The sequence below is a fragment of the Acartia tonsa genome, chromosome 11 (genome assembly GCF_053477335.1).
Source record: "Acartia tonsa isolate MP-2025a chromosome 11, ASM5347733v1, whole genome shotgun sequence".
Lineage (NCBI taxonomy): Eukaryota > Metazoa > Arthropoda > Copepoda > Calanoida > Acartiidae > Acartia > Acartia tonsa.
Window position 1 is genome coordinate 36949311 of NC_137270.1, and position 15867 is coordinate 36965177.

General features: G+C 33.7%; 2 protein-coding genes across 2 annotated transcripts; both read right to left on the minus strand.

The window, feature by feature from the left end:
* Positions 1 to 399: 399 nt before the first annotated feature.
* LOC145331270 (ionotropic receptor 21a-like) lies at positions 400 to 7199 on the minus strand. The gene is made up of 8 exons (XM_080175889.1): positions 7137 to 7199; positions 5802 to 5879; positions 4828 to 4910; positions 4339 to 4446; positions 3683 to 3755; positions 3369 to 3443; positions 2243 to 2288; positions 400 to 479 (listed from the first exon to the last, which is right to left on the minus strand). Exons 3-8 carry the CDS (start codon positions 4884 to 4886, stop codon positions 400 to 402), a joined length of 441 nt encoding a protein of 146 aa, XP_080032015.1. The 5' UTR covers positions 4887 to 4910; positions 5802 to 5879; positions 7137 to 7199.
* A 492-nt stretch (positions 7200 to 7691) lies between these two features.
* LOC145331271 (ionotropic receptor 21a-like) lies at positions 7692 to 15147 on the minus strand. Its single transcript, XM_080175890.1, has 9 exons — positions 15105 to 15147; positions 14672 to 14751; positions 13361 to 13465; positions 12867 to 12978; positions 11752 to 11858; positions 11123 to 11173; positions 10156 to 10239; positions 9851 to 9904; positions 7692 to 7785 (listed from the first exon to the last, which is right to left on the minus strand). Exons 3-9 carry the CDS (start codon positions 13372 to 13374, stop codon positions 7692 to 7694), a joined length of 516 nt encoding a protein of 171 aa, XP_080032016.1. The 5' UTR covers positions 13375 to 13465; positions 14672 to 14751; positions 15105 to 15147.
* Positions 15148 to 15867: the final 720 nt, after the last annotated feature.

Sequence of the window (15867 nt, forward strand, 5' to 3'; positions counted from 1 at the left end):
AGAGATGATCTGCTTATAACATTGTACCTTGTTGAAATAGGAATCCGTGTTCTAAAAATAAGATAAATAGGATAACTATAGCACATAAAGAATTGTTGTCAAAATGGTTAAAAATTAACATGTTTTAAATGGACTTATTTAGACATTCTGGTAATGATTATAGAGTTGCTACGCTTTTTAGATCGTACCTAACTACTACAGGAATCACCAATCCAAGTTTGAAAACGATAGGACAATTCCAACATGTTTCAATTAACGAGCTAAGCTGTACGGACGGACCGACCCTACAGGGAAGTAAATCGGACAACCCTATTATTACCGACAGACGGACAGATAGAAGAATAGACACAAATAATTATAGAGTAGCTTTGATACTACAAAAAAGGAAATACATTTTTATTAGTTATTATATTTTTTCTTAATCATTACAACATGATTTTTGCCAATACAGGTTTTATCCATTTTCTCAGAGAACAGAGCTGAAATTAAAACATTTTTTATTCCCACATAGCAAAACTAAAGGCCTCTAGGGGCACATGGAAGGGGGGAGTCGACCGATCTTTTTAATTTTTGTTTTAAAAGGAAAAGATAACAAACAGGGGCGGGGTATCTAAGGGCGATTTCTCGTAAGAGGACGGAGGTACCCTCTCCCAAACTAGTTATAAACCTTTCCTGGAGCTTCAATGTAAAGGAGAACCATATCAGTATATTTTTGGCTATTTCTCTTGGGAGGGTGGCAGTATCCTCCCCCCCAAATAGCTATAAAGCTTCCCCGGACCTATGCAAGTTACTCTGTAAAGGAGGACCATATCAGTTCAGCGGTTATCAAGATCCTTTAATACACAGACAGCCTTTTAATTTATTATAAGGGTTGGTAGCTTTAATGTTTGTATACTAAATAACCAAGGGTAAGTTAAAATTTACTTTATATACTATTTTTCACATTAAGCAATCTATGTTTTCTTTAAACTTTCGTCGTAAAAAATGTGCTTAATATTTTTAGTTTACAGCAGTATGTAATGGATATTGAGTAGGTTATATTTTCGATAAATTTCCCATACTTTAAAAACAAGACCAATAAATCCGTATAATAAAGTAACAGGATGTCTGTACTGAATGGACTCGCTAACCGCCAAACAGATATGGTTCTCCATTACAGTAAAGCTTATCATAGTTACAGGGAAGATTTATAACTTTTAGGGGGGGATGGTACCAGCACCCTCCCAAGAGTCACTTGTATAAGATAGAGATATATATATATAAGAGAAAGAAAGAGAGAAAAAAGATTTTTCAAATGTTTCTCTTGTTCATGTTGTTATTTATTTTATGCTTTTATAAGATTATCTTATATTTATTATTATCAACAAAATTTATGCGTTCTATTTTTTAGAGACATAAATTTACATCAACAATTTACAATATTGAGGGATTTAGAGATGGGGAAATGAAATTGATTACTGCTGTCTAGGACTTTGTGAACTAGCGCATAGAATGCCGCTAAAAGTAATTCTTCAAGCAGACGAAGCATACTAAATACTATCAACACAAATACTAGCAAACAAAAACAGTTTAATATCCATAATACAAAGTAGCTTGATGTCTGTCTGTCTGTCCGTCCGTCCCTTAAGATCTCGGTAACCACTAAAACGATCGGATTCTACTCTTCAGGGAATATACCTACTGGTCCTGTGGTGGTTTTAGGCTTTTTTCTTGGGGGGTGGGTCACTCCCAACCCCCCCAAAAACAAAAAATTCCCCCCCCTTTTTTTAGTATACATATAAAGTAACAAGCATTTTTGTTTGTAGTGAAGGTTCTCGCTAACCGCTAAACCGATATGGTTCTCCTTTACAGAAAAGCTTTTTATAGGTACTGGTAAGGTTTATAACTATATTGGGGGAGTGTAGAAAAAATTACACCCCTAAAACTTTTTTTTTAAATTGCCTATTGTCCCAACCCTATAACCTTGACTGTATTAAATAATCTTATAACTGAACGTCAAACTAAAGTCAGACTGTATAAGATTATGTAAGTGTGTAATTCAGTGCTTTTGAAAGCAGGTGAAATTCACCCACAGCCGTACGGCTTAATCTTATATTTTCTCTTAACACTTATCTACCACAACCCCCCTAGAGGACTCTAGGGGCACGTAATATGTTTTCTTTTCAATCTATGTTAAGATAACCTGTTTATCAGAAGATATTTTTACGCCACAAGATAGATAAAAAGTAAAAAAGTTACTTACCTACTAACGAAAGACAAACACCTAGGCCATAGATAAAGAATGCTCCCTAAATTAAAAAGCGAATATTTTCTATATTTAAGGTCGGTTAGTCCGTAAGTTTTGGAATATTAAATGATGCTGTAAGGTTTTTTTTGTCTAAAGCTTAAGATCTCATTGAATAATTAATAGACTGGGTTTTCTTCTTACGGTAAGCTTCACATAGGTCCTGTGTTGTTTTCAGACATTTTTTTCAGTTTTAAGCTATATTTCTAGTTTTTCTCTCTTTCCTTTCGAATAAAGATCTCCTAGATGCAAGAGGCGCAGCCGCTTATTAGATATAAACGACTATTCTCTATTTTATATTTATATAATTAAATATTAAAATCTAAGTTTTTAAATATTGTATTATCCTGTATTAAAGATCTATACGGAATATTTGTTCAGACTTGATTAGTTGTTGCTCTTCTCTTGTTAATGTCCGTATGCATGACCGTTTGTTTTTTGAGCTTCGCTTTTATGAATGTTGTCATCCTTATTTTTTTCTATAAATTTTGTCTACTTTATATTTTACTACAGTAGTTAAGGCCCTAGCATCTAGTTGCGCAGTATCCAAAAGGAACAAATCTTTAAAGATCCAAAGACTTAACTTTGAAAATGAACAGCCTAAAACCAACACAGGACCTTTGTAAATCTTAGATAACCCAATCTATACAGTAGTTACTACTTTGTAAAATAGGATTCTAAAGTGTGTTACCTTTTTATAGGTTTCATTATTATTTGGCCACAATTTGGTCAAAAATGCTCACAAATCAGACCTTTTTCGACCGAAGATACTGAAATGGTTCCTTTACAAGGTAACAAAAGGTAACACGCTTTATTCAAATATTGTAATACCGCTAATATGGTTATCTTTAACTTTGCGAGCCGCCTCTTATAGGTCCAGGGAGGATTTGTAACTATTTGGTGGGAGGGCATCTCCAACCTCCCCAAAAAAGACCCCCCCTCCCCCCAATTTTTTTTTTTTCATTTTTATTTTCAAATCTTAAATTGAAAGTACAATTTCCCCTACCACCTAAAAATTGTCCCAGGAGGCATCTAGGGGCTTAGCTGGTAGTATTTTACATGACATGTCCTTGTTAATTTTTACCTGTAGATCAAATAAAGACAATGCTTTCACTTTTTGTCTGGAGGTTGTTATTTCCTCGTTAGATTCATCATACATCTACAAAAAATTATTTTAGGTAGCAAAGATACTCTATAATTGTACATTAAAGTAAAGCAAAAGAGGGGGAAGGGGTTAAATAACTGTATGACTCCATAAGGGGTTAAATAATGATAATTAATGATAAATAAGAGGTAAGGTAATAAGGTAATCAAGCTACCAGCCATTAAATTTTAAACAATATAATAAAAAAACAATTATTATTTTTTTATACTTTTCATTTGAAAGACGTAAAATACCTGAATATTTTCTTTCTTGGCTCTTTCGTTTTCAATTTTAAGCCAGTAATCTGTAAATCCTCCTTCAAATAACCTAATTAAACAATTCTTTAAAATCCTTATAAATAATAACATACTATAAAAATAGCCAGAAACCAGCCATTAAACTTGTAGAACAGTTAGTAGACCTATTTATGCAGGAATATAGTATAGCAAACAAGCGAAATAAATCTATAATAGAATTTGGGGGTTATATAAAAAGGTCGGTATTACTACGATTAATTTTCGAAATAAATCAGTTGTTGATCGGTCCGTCCTTCCGTAATGGTAACTTCTTTACTATAATTTAGATATGTTATAATTGTCCAAAAATTTCAAACTTTGCATGATGATTCCTATAATAGTCAGGTACGATTTAGAAACCGTAGCAACTCTATGATTACTACGTACATTTTAAACATGTTGATTTTTTAACCTATTTTAGAACAATTTTCATGTGATAAAATTAACCTTTTTATCTAATTTTTTAAATACTGATTCCAATTTTGTTTCGATTTTATACATTTATATTCTGCCTATTTAGTTCTGACACTCAACAAGTGTCATTGTTTCTTTGTCCCTCTAATTAGAGCTTTACTTTTATAGATGTTGTCATCCTTGTCATTATAAAAACTTACATTCTTATTTTACTATCAACTGCTTGTTTGTATGGTGACCGTTTAGGCATGGCAACTCCAACTTTGAAAGGCACATAACACTGGGTAGCTATGTGTAAAGAACTCTCTCTGAATAAGAATACTTAGGTTTACCAATTTCCATCAGTTATGTGTTCAAATGAATTAACTTTTTATGACGTGATACTGGTCTACCTTACTGGTAAATTAAAAATGTATACTGGCCTGCCATTGGTAATTTTGTCTGTGTATTAATTAGTCTAACTTTGGTCAGTCATATTAAATGTCGTCATTTTTGACACTATAAACAGCTTTGCATACGGAATGGGTTATTCTATTAGAGTGGATAGGTTAATATAAATTAAAATATAAAACATCATTGATTCAGCTATATCACAGAAATACCGACGTTATACTAATTGGTCCAGTGGTTACCGATATCTTATCACACATACATGCAGCTAGCTACTTTTGTATATAAGAAAGTTAAACCTGAATTGGTTGGTATATTTAGCAGCTATAACATATCTGAGAGCAGCTTCGCTATTCATAAATGCATACTTCCCTGTTGCAACCTAGAATATATATAACTAGCGGCTACGCCCCCAGAGGCCTCTAGGGGTACTTCAGTAACAGAGGGAGGGGGGTGGGGAATAGTTAATAATACATTTTCATTTAAAAGTATGAATTTTTTTGTGTGTGTTTGGAGGGGGGAGGTTTTTTTCAATTGCTGGGGTAAAAAGACCCTCATTCAAAATGTTTTCAAACTTTCCATTTATAAGAAGATTCACAGTAAAACTGTAAGAGAACCATATCGGTACAGCGGTTAGCAAGATCTGCAGACAGACAGACAGACATCCTGTTCTTTTATATAAGGACTAGCAGCTACGCCCCTAGAGGCCTCTAGGGGCACTTGAGGAGAGGAGAGAGGAAAACATTTTTTGGGGGGATTTTTCATTTTTAGGGGGGGTTACGGGTGTCCCACCCCCCGGGACCTATGAGAAGCTACCCTGTTAAGGAGAATCCGATCGGTTCATTCCTGTTACTTTAGTATAAGGATAGATTGCACCAATCAACCAGATTTTTTTTAATGAATCATAATATTTTTCCTTTTTTTCCCATTTTTGATTTCTAATCACACTTGTTTTAATTTATTTCATCATTAGCCATAGCTTAAGGTGGCCATTGAATTAAAACCCTTTCGGAAAGTATCAATAGAGAGAGGACAATAGACTGTTTATTACAGATGTCCTCAAACTTTTTTTTCGTTGGCTTCACGCCTTTGAGGACTTTAGTGAGTTTTAATTGGTTGATTCATTACATTGAGTGTTCAAACATTTTAACCCCGAATTGTAACATGCAGAAAGGGTAGTTTTGTGTTTCATCATTGGGGATATACAAAAATTGTATTATCCATTTATATCCCAGGAAAATAACCAACAATGTGGTGTTATTCTTTAATTTACCTTCTCAACCCCTTGATCAAAAGTATTGACGTAGGTAAATCCTTCATACACCTTACGGCTCAATTCATCATTGGAATCCTGAGGTTATAGAGAAAGAGGATCATTTTTTTCGCGTATTTTCTGTAAAGATGTATTTTTGCATTCTGTCAAGTGTGCTTATTAAGTTAAACTGTTCTTAATTATGAACATTTCATATATATGCAATATACAGTTGGTCAAAATTAAGAACAGTTTGACCTAATAACAGCATTTGACTAATGCTAACACAAAACTTTACAGAAAATACGCTAAAAAAATTACCAACTTTATACTTTGGTTTTTAATAATTAAACATATATTGTATGTAAAGGTTTATTTTTTAGACAAACTAGATAGATAAAGGAAAAATAGAACAAATTTAATCTTTAAAGTATATAAAAGTACTATTGAAAAAAGCCTTCTTTAGATTTATTAATCTTTTACTTTCTTATAAGTCTCTCATATTTTTTCTCTTTATGGATAAGTTAATGGAAGATTAATAAAGAACCACTACCTTTTTTTTCTTAAATTCTAAATTGAAGCTTTTTTTAGTGCCTATAAAAGACAGCATACTGGCTTACAATTGGTCAATTAAAATGTATACTGGCCTGCCATTGGTAATTCAGTGTGTGTATTGGCCTAATATTGGTTATTTGTTTAGTATGACGTCAATTTTTTATATGCACTATAAAGACCTACAATTTTTTAATTTTTTGGATAGACTCATATTCATCTGTCACTGTCCTATCCCTATATTCCTGATAATACCTGAAACCATTGAGGCCAGCCCCCTCTATCCCTGACACCCCATTCTAGATCACTGTTCCTTATGGATCTTGGACAAAGTAGATTCGGACAAAGTAGCTTCGGACAAAGTAGCTTCAGACAAAGTAGATTCAGGACAAAGTAGCTTCAGGAACACCTGTGTCCCTGACACCCCATTTTAGATTACTGTTTCCTATCCCTATATATGCGTGAGTATACCTGAAACCATTGAGGCCAGCTACCTGTATCCCTGACACCCCATTCTAGATCACTGTCCATCCCTATATTCGTGATTATACCTGAAACCATTAAGGCCAGCCCCCTCTATACCTGACACCTCATTCTAGATCACTGTTCCCCATCCCTATATTCGTGATTATACCTGAAACCATTGAGGCCAGCCCCCTCTATACCTGACACCCCATTCTAGATCACTGTTCCCTATCCCTATATATGCGTGAGTATACCTGGAACCATTGAGGCCAGCCCCCTCTATACCTGACACCCCATTTTAGATCACTGTTCCCTATCCCTATATATGCGTGAGTATACCTGGAACCATTGGGGCCACCCCCCTCTGTCCCTGACACCCCATTCAAGGTCACTGTTCACGAGATCTCTGGATTTAAAACCATTTTAAATTTTTTGTTAGTATGACAGATTATCTGTGCTGTTTTATAACTTGACTAGTGGCTGCGCTCTAAGCATCCAGGGGCTCTAAACCATCCAAAGACTCGAATCTATGAAAAGAATAGCCTAAAACCTTGGGACCCATGTGAAACTCCCTTAAAATTAAATTAATTAAATAACCTTACTACTTTATGTAATAGGATTATGTATAGAGATTTAAAAACTGTAAAAACATTTGCAACGAGTTATGGAAAGTGTCATTTGTGACGTCATAAAAATACGTCTAAATTCATTGTTTTAGGTGTTTCTTTTCACAATTTTTCTCTTCCTTAACGGTGTCCTAACGCTGCTGGGCTACACTGTATTCAATTTAATCTAACCTAATCTGAAACACACAAAAAAAACTAAAAAACAACCCATTCTCCTTGCAATTAAACATAATTGATGTAAAAAAATACCTTAATAATATGTAGCAGCTTAAAAACTGCTTTTAATAAAATGGTTTGTGTTCCTAATAGTGTCAAGTTCAGGGTAGGATGATTTAACTGTCAAAAATGCTTTCAACGATTCTCTAAAAAAGTTATGGTTAATATTTTTTGACATAAGCTTAACTTTTGCACTAGATATATTTTTTCTTTACGTCAAGACTATGATATTGAAAGCCAATCAGATTATATCATGTAATCCCTAAAGTTTATAAACTCCATACCAGGGAGTAAGGGGACAATGGGCTGTTTATTACACGAGTCCCAAAAGTTTTATATTAACGTTTTCTGATTCGTTCGTTTATCAACTGTCGGGACTTTTATTGAATTTTGATTGATTGGTTTATTATGCTGAGTTTCCAAACGTTTCAACCACTAATTGTAATTTTCAGAAAGGGAAATTTTATGGTGATGTAAATAGATTTATCGGCCATTGTCTTATCCCTTTAGAAACCAGACTCAATATACAGATGGCTACAAAAATTTTTTTATTCATAATTGATACATGTATCTATAACATCTTATTAGATAAGTATACCAAACTATTTTGTATTTCCAGCGATAAAGTAGGTAATTTTTTGCGTACTTTTCCTTTTAGTCAATTGCTCTTTTTAAGTCAAGCCGTTCTTTAAAAGCGCACTTGACTAAAAGATTACACTCAACTTTACGAAAATACGAAAAAATTACCACCTTTCTAGCAAAAAGATTTTAACATCGAATAGAAATCTATTATTAATTATTTTTTTTATTGATTAATTGAAAATCTAATGTTGGATCTTTTTGTTTTTCAATGTTGTTTGTTTGCTTATTAGCAAAACATTCATTCATGCATGAGGGAAAAAGAAAAGCTTTTCTATAATTAGGGTCAGTCAGTCCGAACGTTCATACATTACGGTAAGCTCTTTTTTTGTTAATTTAGACATGTTAAAATTGTCCTATCTATTTCAAACTTTGCATGATGATTCCTATAAAAGTTAGGTACGATTAAGGAAGCGTAGCAACTCTAAAATTGTTACCAGAAAGTCCGTACGTTCATGTTGCTTTTTAACCTTTTTAAAAACAAATTTTTATCTGATATAATTATCCGATTGATCTGATTTTTGGATAATAATTCCTAGTACAACAAAGTACAATGTTATAAGCAATGCAGATCTCTATAATCAAGTCCCAAAAAGTATGTCCTTAGACACTAACAAGTATCCTGTATTATAGCAGCTTGCAAAAAAAATACTAACATTTATGTTTATACTTAAACAAATTTATGTTCTGCTTTTTTCAGTTATGACACGTTTGTCATCCTTGTTTTGAATCATAGCTACTCTTTAATGAGCTCTACATTTTAGATAAAGAAAATTAAGAACTTAAGAATTCATTTAGTTTGTTTGTTGTTTCTGCGCTACCAAGAAAAACTGGCCCTTGTTTAAATGAAAACTAAAGAGATGAATGAATTAGAGCCGTCTTTCTCAAAATCTTCTAATATTTGATTTTAACTCAAAAGAACGATAAGAGCTATTCCTTGGGACGGACGAACGGACGAACGACCCTAAATACAGAAAAGCTTCGCTTTTTTTAAAGCGGAAAATAAGAATAATCTACGTGTTACTGAATGGCTGTTATTGTAATAGTTCAAACTATTTTTATCCAGTTACTATGATTTTTAATAAGTCAAGGAAAAACGTTGAATGGTGTTTCTACAATGAAGTAAATTTTTTATAGTTTTATAGCAGTGCTAGCTTATATTAAGTCGACATGGGAAATTTTTAACTTTATTTTCTAAGTTTTTATACTATTGAGCCAAGTATAAAGTGTTTACTTGATCAATATGATAAATAATTTCTATAATTTTATAGTTGTGCCAGCTTATATCAAGTCGATATGTGAAATTTTTAACTTTATTTTCTAAGTTTTTATACTATTTAGCCAAATATATAATGTTTCCTTGATCAATATGTTGAATAATTTTTTTGTTAGACCCAAGGGGTCAAATACTTGGTCTAACAAAACTTGTATTTTAATATTTGTGGAAAATTTTCTGTAATACAAAGCTATATACAGGATTTTTTAGTATACCTGCGAACCAGTTCTAATCCAGCGCATATTAATCGGGTTTGAAGCCATACTGAAAAGAATAATAAAAAAAACATGACTTACCTATAGCCCCATGTTATTATCATCGAATAGAAAAACACACAGACAACAAACACTCTGATTATATAAAATAATATAAAAAACAAATCCTTAGTAAAAAATAACATGCTTAACAAGACAAAAATAACAAATAAGCAACGTTTTCATAACGATGTTTTTTTTTCATATTGACATAGTTTTTTTTAATAAAGCGTAGATATCAACTTTTATAAATAATAAAATCAAGAAGATACATTTTATCTTCCCCCTCATGTGCTCTTAAAGGGGTGTAGCCTCCAGTAGTATTATAAATACACTAAATATAATACCTAGATGAAGTATTTTTGAAGTAAAACTTTTTAGACGAAGTCCAAAATCCAGCGGTAAATACCCCAAACATCTCCCAAAAAGCACTGTAATGTAATCAAGAAGAATTATTTTAATAAGTAGCACAGCAGCTTAAATCTTGCAATATTTTCATCATAAAAACAGTAAAATAGTAATAAAACAAGAATGACAACATCCATAAAAGCGAAGCACTGAAACGGCGGGACAAGGAGCAAAATTGTAAGTAAATTTGTTGAAAAACTGCTTGATACAGGATAATGTTTATGGACATACTTACATTTTTAGAACTTGATTATAGAGTTGCTTTGCTTATAACATTATACTTTGTTGTCCCAGGAATCAACATACCAAAATTACATAAAAATTTGTTGTTAAAAAAGTAAAAAATCAACATGTTTAAAATGGACGTACTGACACTCTTGTTATGATTATAGAGTTGCTACGCTTTCTAAATCGTACCTAACTACTAAAGGAATCACCATGCAAAGTTTGAAATCGATAGGACAATTCTAACATTCCTAAATAACGAAAAAAGCTATCCGTTTGTGACGGACGGACGGACGGATGGACGGACGGACCTACCCTAATTATAGAAAAGCTTCGCTTTTAAAAAAAATAGACATTTAAATGCCAATAATACATAAAAGGGATCTCTGTCTGAGTGTCTGTCTGTCTGTCTGCCTGTGTGTACTGCTGAACCGAAAACTCGCCCCTAGAAAAAGAAATGAATTCCCACCTCCCATTTTTTTTTTTAAAACTAAAATTAACATGGGGAGGTGGTTGACTCCCCCAACATTTTTTACTTTTTATTTTTAAATCTAAAATAAGAAATAGGGTTATCTAATTCTTCTCACCCCTCCTCAAGTGCCCCTAGAGGCCTATAGGGGCGTAACCGCTAGAATCCAATAAAGAATTGTAATATTTTTTTTTTCAGTCAACAAAATCTACCAATGAAGTTTAGCAAAGATGCTCGTTGATTCTTCTTTATTTTCCTCCACTCTGAAATTTAATTTCTAGTTTGTAAGTAGAAGCTCTCTATAGTAAAAAATGACGTCATACAATAAAAATGACAAATTTTAATATCTACAGAGAGGGACATTGGAATGCTTCTTACACTAGTTCCCAAAGTTTTATAATAACGTTTCCTACAGACAGATGGAAAGACAATATAAAATCAGTTTAATAATTGTACTTCCAATAAATGTATTAAGGCAGTGCAGAAGGACAAAGTGTCTCAAAAATCAGCCATGTGACGTCATAAAATTGAGGGGTTTTCCATCTCTTTTTCAGGGGGTTTCTTTCCAACTTCGCCTCTCATCTCCGTCATTTTTATGACGTCGCATGGCTGATATTGGAGACATTTTGTCCCACTATGTATTTAGAATATGTATACCCCAGACAACTACCTTGATTGAGGGTTGGGGACCTTTTTTGTCTGCTAGCAAATTGCTTTCTGCTATTTGGTAGCGACTTGGCTGTGTTAATATTCCCGACGCTATATGCTGATATTCAAATATTCCATGTGATGTGGATACTGTTATTTAACCCCCTTTATTGTTTTACTTTAAGGTACTTACTGAAAAATATACATGCTTGGTGTTATGCACAGGATGAATGTAGAAAGTATGAGAAGCCAGACCACCCAACTAAAAGGAGCCACTATGGCCAGATAATGGGGAATTTCCTAAACATAACAAAAAATCCTTATACTAAAGTAACAGGATGTTTGTTTATCTATGTGTCTGTGTGTCTGTGTATCTGTGTGTCTGTGTGTCTGTACCGAAGGATCTCGCTAACCGCTGAACCGACCGGGTTCTCCTTAACAGGGTAGCTTCTCATAGGTCCAGGGAAGGTTTATAACTATTTTCTTGGGGGTTGGGACACCCCAAACCCCCCCCCCAAAAAAATGAAAAATCCTCCCCCCAAATTTTTTAACTTAAATTAAAAACGAAGGGGGAGGGGCATCCCCTCCCCCCCCCCAAAAAAAAAAAATTTCGCCCCCCCCCAATTTTTTTTTACTTTTTCTTTTAAAATCTAAAATAAGAAATTGGATTATTAAATTCGACTCTCTCCTCCCCAAGTGCCTCTAGAGGCCTCTAGGGGCGTAGCAGCTAGTAATAAATATTTCAATAGCAAATTTACCTTGTTGTTTGTACTCTTTAATGATAAAGGGGATATCAATAACCATTTAGTAGATATTTTGAAAAAAAGGAAAAATTCTCAGAATAGCCATACATGGACGACGAAGCCCAATCTGTCCCACTGTGAGGAAAACAATTCCCCTTTCTCCCATCTCTTTTGAAGAGATTTTCTTCCCCCCCCCCCCCGTTCCTTTTTCTTTTCCCTTTATATGACGTCATATAGGAATCGTCTTCCTCACAGTGGGACAGATTTGGCTTCGTCTACATGGACATGCTCCAAGCTACACTCTGCTAAGTAAACGACAAGAATCACAATCAAATTTTTAAACAGCTTCACTGCTATTGTACACATTCGTCCTCGATTTCTGGGACGAAGTTGTAGGCAATAAATTAACTTAAAAGTTGCTTACGTTACAGAATGTAATTATTACTCTTTAGTACAGTCAACTAGAAACTTAGGAATGAGAAGGTCCATTTAATTAAAAGCCAATTCTAATATCATATATTACATTTGTCAAGGGCCGGTGTAAGGCTATTTTTCATTTCATTACCTTAGCTTTTGGAACCATGAAGCAGGCTCTGTCAATATGATAAGGAATAGTCATGTCCATCATCTCCAGTCTGTCCAAAGTTATGAACAGATTCGCTCCTCCAAAATTCTTCCTAAATTTTAACTCAAACCTCAGGGTGCCATAAAAAATTTGTTTTTAGTTTTGTGAGACAACAAGGCGAAATATGAGAATATTTATTTATCGCATCGTATCATAGACAGGTTTCCATGGATTTTTAAATGAAGGCCCGTGCTTACAAAACTTTTGTTGATTTTATGACTTTTATTTTAATATTCGTGGAAAATGGTCTGGAATATGGTGATATACATGATTTTTCATTAAAATTAAGATTAATCGGTTACGAAGCCTTACTGGAAAAAAATATTTTTTTAATAGACCAAGGTCCAAGGCTTAAAAATATGTACTAGGCTTGCCTAGATGTTAGGCTGAGAATCGGTAATTGAAAGTTTGCTTGTGTTTAGCAAGAACAATACCTTCCATAAAACATATCTCCAGTGAGTCCTGTAGCAGTCAGGGTTCCATTCTCAACAAGTACAGTGCCCCATTTAGCATCGTCCTCGGGGGGAACAACTTCAACACTTATAATAGTTATCTATCGAATCGTATTAAAAACACTTTTCCGCGGATATATAAATTAACAATTATATGATAAAACCACTTTCGTCAGCTCCAAGATGCCGAAGGCAAGGGCTAAAAGAACTGGTTTTAATCTTATGATTGTACATTTTATATTCGTAGAAAACTGGATATAATACCATAATTTACATGATTTTTCAGAGTGGATGGGAACTGGTTCTAATGAAATGGATATTAATCGGTTTCGAGGCCATACTGCAAAAAGGATTATAATGCTATCCTTAAGTAAAAGAAGCTGGATGTTTTTCTGTACTTCAGTATGTGTGTACAGAACGATCTCGCAACCGGAGGAAGGACACCATACTTCCAAGAGTGAAGGGAGAGGGTATTTTATAAAAAAAAGTTTTGGGCTGATATTTTTTTCTAAGTGCATTTTCTCTCAGAATTGTGTAAGTGCCATCCTCCAGATTTATGTAAAATCCATGTCTGGACCTATTACATAGAAGCTTCTTTGTAAAGAAATAGACGAACCCCAATCTGTCCTACTTTGAGAAAGACGATTCCAGTGACGTCATATACGTTTAGGGAAGGGGGGAAGAAAATATATTCCATTTTCTCCCATCACGTTTGAAGAGATTTTCTTCCCCCCTTCCCTTTTTCTTTCACAAAACGTAAATGACGTAACTGGAATCGTCTTTCTCAAAGTAGGACAGATTGGGGTTCGTCAAAGAAATACCATATAGGTTAAGCGGTTAGCAAAATCCTTCGATATATACACACACACAGACAGACAATGGACACATTCTGTTACTTTTATATAAGAATAGATCTTGTTTACTTTTTAAACTCAGAAAATTATGTAATAGTATGTTGTGGGTAATAAATCTAAATATAAGTTCACAGAATGATTTAGTGTCATTAAATAAAAGTTTGTCAAAGTAAAACAAAACTGGAAAAAATGTTTTTTTTAACCTGTATAAAAACAATTAGGAGTTAGGCATTCAACATCCCCCTCCCCCTCAGATTATTTTAATTTATTGGGGAGGGAGGGGGACATCGAAGGGGTGGTTCTGTGCTCGCTAATCACTATGAGGGAAAGCACAGGTTAATTATTTTTTATTACCAATTGTATAAATTGTAATTGACCAATGGTAGGCCAGTATGACTTCATTCTTTATAGCCACTATAAGAAGCTTCCAGTTTCTTACCTGAAATTTAAAGAATTTCCAACTTCCTTGAGAAGTTTAATTTCAACACCACCCCATTCCTTCTCACTATACTGGGCAACCTAGTCAAAATTTTATTGAAAACTTTTGAAAAAAAAATAAACTTTAATATGTCTGTCTGTCATTTTGACTGTCTGTTTTTACTGAAGAATCTCGCTAACTGCTGAATAGATATAGTTCTCCTTTACAGGTCCTGAAGTGCCCCTAGAGGCCTCTAAGGGCGTAGCCGTTAGTTAAACTATTTTATTGATTTCTATTATACTTGTTTAATTCTTCGTTAGATTAAAATAATTGGGGGACACTGTTAACAGTACCAACCAATCAAAATTTTTTGAGAGAGCGTGTTTATGAAACTTTGAGTACCAGAATAATGTACAGTTTAAGGTCCTCTCCATCCCTCCCTTGTTTTAATTACCTTTGGAGGATAATGAAATGCAGAAACAGTGAATTTAAATCCTTGGAAGGAGAATTTTTATAGTGCCTATAAAAATTGATGTCATACTGTCCTACCATTGGTCAATTAAAATGTATACCGTCCTGCCGTTGGTCAATTAAAATGCATACTGGCCTACCATTGGTCAATTAAAATGTATACTGGCCTACAATTGTTCAATTAAAATGTGTACTGGCCTACTATTGGCAATTTAGTCTGTGTATTGGCCTGTCATTGGTCAATTATAATGTACATATACTGGCCAACCATTAGCCAATAAAAATATATACTGGCCTGTCATTGGTAATTTAGTCTGTGTATTGGTAATTTGTATTGTATGACGTGATTTTCATAGGCACTATAAAAAGCTTCCCTTGAAAGTTTTTCATTTTGTTTGGGTGGATACTTTTTCCTTCAGAAGATGTATAGATAATTTTTCCTCTCAGAAAACTTCCTAAAATACAAAATAACTTTATAAATACTTACCCAACGATAAAAAATAGAATTACCACTTCAGCATATTTAAATTATTGGTTAAAAGTATAGACATTGCTAGTTTTAAGTAACCAATCAAAATTTAATTAAAGTTTCCAAAGTTTTTATGCCAACTAATGTGAGAACTCGTTTGTAAACCTTGGGTACCAGTATAATTTACAACCGTATAACCCCCCCCCCCACTCTGCAAGAACAGACCTATTAGTTAAACAAACGACTGACCTACAAATATGGTTTACAGAGTAGTTTT

Bases quoted from the DNA above. Each gene is read 5' to 3' on its own strand.
- LOC145331270 (XM_080175889.1), bottom strand. From the start codon at position 4,886: ATGAATAGCGAAGCTGCTCTCAGATATGTTATAGCTGCTAAATATACC. The intron at 3,756-4,338 runs GTAAGTTTTTAT...TTGTTTAATTAG, and splicing joins GTTGATAGTAAAATAAGAAT to GTTATTTGAAGGAGGATTTA. The intron at 480-2,242 runs GTAAGTAACTTT...TTTTAATTTCAG, and splicing joins TGTTTGTCTTTCGTTAGTAG to CTCTGTTCTCTGAGAAAATG.
- LOC145331271 (XM_080175890.1), bottom strand. The intron at 10,240-11,122 runs GTAGATTTTGTT...ATTACATTACAG, and splicing joins ATCTTTGCTAAACTTCATTG to TGCTTTTTGGGAGATGTTTG. The intron at 9,905-10,155 runs GTATTATATTTA...TTATATAATCAG, and splicing joins TTCAAAAATACTTCATCTAG to AGTGTTTGTTGTCTGTGTGT.